Raw genomic sequence first — 7,351 nt, 5'->3', positions numbered from 1 at the left:
AAGATGATCATGCTTAAAACAAAATAATATAAACCGTGTTTTAAAACTTTATACAAAACAAAGTTAAATTTAACGATTTTTCATCAAAATGTTTGACCTTTTAATCAGATTAAAAAATAATAATAAACTAAAGTGGTAAACAATCGCACTTTGAAATGGGGGTGCTATTGATATGAACGATACTGTACATACAGTGACGAGCAAAACTGTAATTTGGTGTAACACTTTTTATTTCAGCCGCCGCTATCTTTCCAAGTTCTAACGATATTCATACTTTTGTTGTATATTCTTATTGGTACACCTGTACTTCCTCTCTCATAACGATTTGAAGTCAATCCAACAACAATAATAAAACCAGCAGACAAAAATGCAAATTAAGGCAAATGTTACGGTTTTGCACTTATATATTTTTAATAACTTTATGACAACTTTCACGAAAAAATAGAATTATTAACACAATTTTCAGTACCCTTTTGCTTCTTTTAGTTGCTGGATGCGATTTCGCATACCTTATTTGTATCTCTGTAAAAATTCTGGAGGTATATCCTCCCATATATCCTTAGTTTGCTTTCACAGCTCATATACTCCATTGGACGGACTTGGATACTTAGTAAGCTGTGCTTTTAGTTGATTTCGCAAATTCTCGAAAAGATTCATGTCCGCGGATTGTGGAGGTCATTTCAAATTAGCAAATTTTTGCTTTTGTATCCAGTCTTTGCCAACATGTGCAGTGTGTTTTGGGCGATTTTTCAGCAGAAACTTTTTTTTCGGCTACATCTTGCAAATTTTGTTGAAATATGAACAGATAGTGTTCCTTACGCATATTTCATACTAACGGACCAACAAAATTTTTTAAATACAACCTCAAACTATTATTGACCGACCACTGTGATTCACAGTTTGCCTTACATCAGACATGGGCACTTTTTTGCCCGCGCAGTAGCGAACGTGCGAGCGCGGGCTGGAGAAAGGGAAAAACAGTTTACGGGAGGAAGGGTATGAAAAGTTGCGAAAAAATTATTTATATCCCACCGACATAATGTTCATCGCAGTACGGCTGCGGTAATACTGACTTTGTGTACCAAACAAAGAGCATACATTTTCCTCATATACACAATAAGCCATCGTTCGGACTTCGCTCCGATAGGAGTAGATTTGTTCCGTTTTATCGAAAAAATGTGAAACCTAGTCCTCTACTTCGCTCAACTGAAAATCTGCTCCGTTTTGTTGCATAAAGAAATTTACTCTTCAAATAGAAAGGAGGTGGGGTTTTGAATAGCAAACTAAAAGTTATATTTTACCTTTTTATCGACACGATTGTTACATTGGTGAGCTACAGCAACTTTGCAAATACGCTTGAATTCGTGAATAGGCCCTCACAATCGCCCGATTTGAACCCGATCGAAAAATATTGCTCTGTCTAAAGTTCTGTAATTGCGTCGTTGCCCACCGATGTAACAATTGTCCCGGTAAAGAAAGAATGAAATAACTTTTTATTAATTTTAACCAAGGAATTTTAACTTTAATGATAATTGCTCGCTGGATTAAGGCGCCTTTACACGGGTCGATTTTCTACACTGAAAATAATGGACAGACTAGAATTAAGGAAAGCGCGCCCTTGTTTTAAAAAACTCAAAATATACTTAAATATAGTAAAATTTACTCAAAGTAAGTAAAATTCCTTTAATTTGAGTAAGTCGTACCCTTCAATTTTAGGACAATCGTACTTAAAATAAGAAAATCGATGGCTTATTTTAAGTTCATGGCATTTTCCTATATTTTAGTAAAATTGTACTGAAAACAAGTCATTTTTAGACTTTATAAGTGAAATAAGTTCAATTTTACTTGGTTTAAGGACAATATTTACTTAAACTCTCAACTAGTAAAAATTTATTCAATTTAAGGATGACTCAACCTTATGCGAACCGACTATTTACTTAACTCAAGCTTTGATATAAGGTCATGCTTCCTTATTTTAAGTTCAAGCATACATGGATAGATTCTCTTTACTCTAAGTTTTTACATTTGTCAAGTACAGTGGTGCCAGATCGTGGGAAATTACCCTTTTTGAGGGATATTTCACTACAAAATTTTGTAAAAGGGACAGCGCGGCGTCAACTCTGAGCAATCGGAATTTTCAATTTTGACAGCGCGTTTCAGGGTGAAGTGAGGAATGGGGGAATGTAAAGGCTTTTGCCCAATGCACGCTTGCTTTGCTAGCTTTGCCTCGAGAAATGTCAAACTCTACTGAAATGTATGCAAGCTGGCCAAGTGGCAACCTTACTTGGCTTGCTTGAAGCGCTTTAAAGCGTCGAATAGCCGAAATCTCTATTTGACAGCACTTTACACGTTTCACTTTTTGTCTTGTTTTTGTCTTGTTTTCTCATCGCATTTGAAGCTTCTATTTGGCCATAGAAGCGTTCAAAGGAAAGCAAGGTAATCTAATGTAAGAAGAGCCAGCAAAGCAAGTGTGCATTGGACCAGCACCTTAAGAAAAGAAAAATGAGAGCAATTTAGAGCTTTTATTTCGATATATCGCGCGTTGCTTGACGTTGGCGAAAAAACGCTACGCTGAGCGCCTTATTTAGGTCGGCCTGTAATGTAGCGGTCATGCTGAACGTGAAATCACAAATCGACTGCTGAGTGGAAGACCACCCTATTTCAAAATATTTTTCAAAAATGCTCTATTACAGAAAATTCTTCAATAACACTCTTTTTAAAAATTCGGCTGAAGAACGCCCTATCTCAGAATTTGTTTCAATAACGCCCTTTCTCAAAATTTGATTGAAAAACGACTTTTCTCAGCTGAAAATGTACTGAATTTTCATTGAGATCGGTCGTTTTTCAAACTCACTCTGAGATGGGCCGTTTTTCAAACAAATTCTGAGATAGGGCGTTTTTGAAAAATATTTTGAAACAGGGTATCTTCCACTCAGCAGTAGAAATACAATACCCCCAATAAAAAATGATTTAAAATCTGTGGGAATTTCGTGGGATTTTTTATTTAAGATGTGGGAAACTGAGGGAATTTTTTCCCATTTTTGTGGGAAATTTAGCGGAGTTTATCTGGCATCACTGGTCAAGTATTGCTTTCAACCAGAGATGCCGTAATTGGTACTTTCGTACCATAACTGGTACTTTCAAAATGATTTGGTACGTTGGTACGTTGCTCTTGATTTTGGTACTTTTTCACGTAAAAGCAAATTTTTATGGATTTTTCTAATATAAGTATTATTTTGAATCGTTAAAGAATTTTATATATAAACCTATAAAATAAAAGCAAAGGCTACATTTTTTTTTTCTACCACATTTTGTAGAAAAGAAGTTCCTTTTAGTATTTCTATCTTTAAAAAGAAGATATAAGTAAATCTAAGTACCTACTTGATCTCGAGTATACAAACGACCATGTGTCCTTAAGCTTTAAGTTGTACATTTGTTTCTAAAAATTATACATATATATACATTTGTAGTACAAATATTGATGTAAAGCCTCTTGTTTCCCTATTGAAAAGGAATAAATAAAATGAACAAAGCTGTTTGACTTTTATTATTAGAAAAAAAAATGTTGGTACTTTCAAAGGCATTTTGGTACGCTTTTTGGTACGAAAAAAAAAATGTCTGTGGCAACACTGCTTTCAACTCTGCTGGCGTTCTCTTTTGTGTTTTCCATTCGACATTTGAACAGTGACAAGTGAGTGATGGAATTTCTTTACGTGCTATAAAATATGGCAAATACAAATATGGAAATTGTTTTCGAAGGGGACAAATTGTACAAACTTTTGGAATTATTTGATTTAATAGATTTGTACGATTTACTGAAAGGTAAGTGTGAAAATAATATTGTGAAATAGATACAAGTGCAAACATGTGCCTTTTGAAAATGCATATGTACATACAGGAAATTTTTGTGCAGCATAACCAAAGTTAACTGTTAACTGTACATATGTATGCATGTATGTACATATGTGTGTTTGAATATACAATATTTCACAAGAAAAGAGGCGCCGCGAACGTTTTTGCTTTGTATTAATTTTTGTTGTTTTTTTTTTAAGAACACAACATTACGGAGGAAAGTTTAAAGTTTATGCAGAGCAGCCACATTAATGAATTATTCCCCAAAGAACTTTTGGGACGCAAAATTATTTTTGAACAGAGATTCAAGGAGTGGCAAATAGAACAAGGAGTGGTAATTATTAAATGAAAATCTAAATAATGAAATAACTAATCAAAACAAATGCAGCGCATTGAAATTTTATCTTTTCCATCAGAAAGCGCAACGCCCGGATCAGGATCAACAGAATCCATTTCTTCTAGTTTTCTTGGTGCGGTTAATGATTTAAATGAAGTAAGTATTATTTTGCGTTTCTGAGTAAATTACAAAAATAGTTTAGTAGATTTCGTTATTAGGAATTTTAAAGTCTAACGTGAATGGAAATGCTGTTTTAAAATACTTTGAAAATAATCAAAGTTTATCAACCAAGACTCGGAAACTTTTATGTTCCTCGATCACGGAATACTTAATTTATAACAAAATTAAGCCAACAAGATTTCATTTTTCGAATTTAGCGGACAAAATTATACAACTTTTCCCAAAGGAATCTAAGGTAATGCATTAGATAAAAAAAAATGGATTTGATTTTAGGTTTGCTAATTAATTTACTGTTTACAGGATACTTACTACTTATACAAAAAGTGTAAAAAGCCAAGTGGCAATTTATACGCGCACTACCACAACAGCATTTACCAACTACGAAAGGCCAAAGTTTCTGTTAATCCTGAACCAGCGAAACTGCGTTCGTCTCTTTCGTTGAATTTAGATAAAAACCTTAATACAGATTTACATTCTAATGAAAACGAAGCGAAAAATTGGCTTAAAAACAACATTGAACCGTACGATAAAGTGGTAGAATACTGGAATGTTACATACGAGACAAGACAAAAGTTATTTAATTCAACAATTACAACAAACGATATTTTAATAGAGTGGCCTATTCTAAAGCAACAGTTTGGATATTGTTTGGTAAAAGGTTGTTTCGTCTATGTGATTATTTAATTACAAGAAATTTGTTTGTTTCATAGATCGAATTGGACTTTGAAAAAAAATATCCTCTAAAATCAAACTGCTTATTGGAAGAATGGGACAATCTCGTAACCAAATTGATACCGCGTTTTAACAATTACGCCAAAGACAAATATGGTCTTCAATTATTGGAAAAATTAACAACCAATATTGATAAAAGTAAGCTTCAATTGTTTTACGTTATGAAATGTATCAAGGAGTAATAATACTCTTATATTTGCTTTGTAGATGCACGTGATGTGATTGTTTCCTTGTTGCTTCATAGTATGTTAAAACCGACTCATCGCAAAAAGAACAAGAAAACAACTTTATTTGAGTCCAGAGAAGCATTTCTTATACATGCTGCTACCAGGCAAGAGCTTCAACATAAGATACTTGAAGGTATCAATAAGTGCAAAGCTGGAGAAACAGTTCAACCACATTTGTGCGGAATCGGTGAAGATGATATAAATTTGACGGAATTTTATATATTCTTCGCTAACAGCTATTACAAAGTAGGCAATTTTATGAAAAGCATAGATGTCTGCTTAAAATTATTCGCAACGTTAGATTTAGAATACCCAGCAGAGTGCAAACAAGTGTGGGAGTTTTTGGCGAAATATTTCTTTAATTTGACACACGAAAACTTGAGCTGTGTTTCATCGCTTACACTGGTCTACAAGGGTTTTGCGAATAAGACGGGACCTGGTGTTTCCGAACGGATTTTTCGTGCTGAACACGAATCTGGGGTCCAAAACTTCCCATCACGTCACGTTTTCGAGAAAAAAGGGGTTGAAACCCCTAAAAACAGCGTTTTTGGCCATTTTTGAAAAATTGTAGAGCTGAACCCTGACGTGCTACAAACTTTGTATATGTCAGAAATTAAAGGCTAAATCGTGCCCTTTCGAATGAGCCCTATGCCGAATTAATCGCATGCACCCTTAGATCAGGGGGTGTATTTGTGTCTAGGAGTCCAATTTTTATATCCACCATATTCGACCCGTCATCTTAAATTTTTAAAATCTAACTGCAGATTCGTAATCAGCGACTTTTAATATAGTTAAAACCTTGGCATTATTAATTTTCTATGATCGTTTAAGATTAAATTCTTTCTGTGATCAATTTTTCCTGCACCCCTAAACACAAATACACCCCCTGCTTTAAGGGTGCACGCGATCAATTCGGCATAGGGCTCATTCGAAAGGGCACGGTTTAGCCTTTAATTTCTGATATATGCAAAATTTGTACCACGTCAGGGTTCAGCTCTATAATTTTTCGAAAATGGCCAAAAACGCTGTTTTTAGGGGTTTCAACCCCTTTTTTCTCGAAAACGTGACGTGATGGGACATTTTTGACCCCGGATTCGTGTTCAGCACGAAAAATCCGTTCAGAAACACCAGGTCCCGTCTTATTCGCAGAAAAAAAGTTGAAATTTGTAGACCAGTGTTATTAGCGATCTCTCTTAATTTAAGAAATGGTAATCTGTTTTGTCTGTGGTGAAATATTTTTTCAATGTGAAAAGTTATTCACACATCTGCAGTATGTTCATCATAAAGGTGCTGTAGATTATTTCCAATGCTGTTTTCTAGAGTGTAAACATAAATTTGATGATTTTAAGTCATTTCGTCGCCATATGAGAAATGAGGAAAAAAAGCATGGACATACAGAAAGTGAAACTGCATTTAATATTTCTATTGATTCTGAAATCAATTCAATACATACAGAAAGTGAAACAGCATTTAATATTTCTATTGATTCCGAAATCAATTCAAGTCAAAAAAAAAGAAAAATAGAAAACAGTACTGAAAAACCAACATCAAATGTAAACTTAAATTTGTTAAAAGAAAACTGTTTGAAATTTACATTAGAAAAATATTCCAGCAACTACTTGCACCGAAAGGAAGTAACGTTACTACAAAAAAATATAACAAATCTTATAACTTGTCCAATTAGTGGGGAATTGGAAAAAATTGTAAAAAAATTAGAGCCAGATCATAGCGAAGTTCGTGAGAATTTAAATGAGCTAATATCGTTTTGTAAGGCACCATTCGCCAGTTTTTCTTCAGAGCATACATTTGTTAAAACGTTATTAGATTCAGATATGTACGAAAATCCTTCTGTAATCCAAATTGATAATTCACTTTCTAACTTGATTTCATGTAATTTCAAAGCAATAGACGAATCAATTGCAGCAGGTATTTTGTTCCCAATAAAATTCCAACTTAAAAAATATTTTGAATTACCGGAAGTGTATGAAAAATTTCAAAATAATAAAGCTATTTTATCAAGAAG

The 7,351-nt window shown here is 33.8% G+C and overlaps 1 protein-coding gene across 1 annotated transcript; it reads left to right on the top strand.

Annotated features, from left to right (window-relative positions):
* Positions 1-3,308: 3,308 nt before the first annotated feature.
* On the top strand, positions 3,309-5,635 carry LOC118736092. Its single transcript, XM_036466197.1, has 8 exons — positions 3,309-3,822; positions 4,053-4,186; positions 4,241-4,345; positions 4,395-4,604; positions 4,670-5,020; positions 5,080-5,239; positions 5,309-5,574; positions 5,630-5,635. Exons 1-8 carry the CDS (start codon positions 3,726-3,728, stop codon positions 5,633-5,635), a joined length of 1,329 nt encoding a protein of 442 aa, XP_036322090.1. The 5' UTR covers positions 3,309-3,725.
* The last annotated feature ends 1,716 nt before the right edge of the window (positions 5,636-7,351 follow it).

Source organism: Rhagoletis pomonella, unplaced genomic scaffold (genome assembly GCF_013731165.1).
Source record: "Rhagoletis pomonella isolate Grant_MI unplaced genomic scaffold, Rhpom_1.0 Rhpom_scaffold_00003, whole genome shotgun sequence".
Classification (NCBI taxonomy): domain Eukaryota; kingdom Metazoa; phylum Arthropoda; class Insecta; order Diptera; family Tephritidae; genus Rhagoletis; species Rhagoletis pomonella.
The sequence above is the reverse complement of the archived record's forward strand: the minus strand, read 5'-3'. Positions and strand labels throughout refer to the sequence as shown.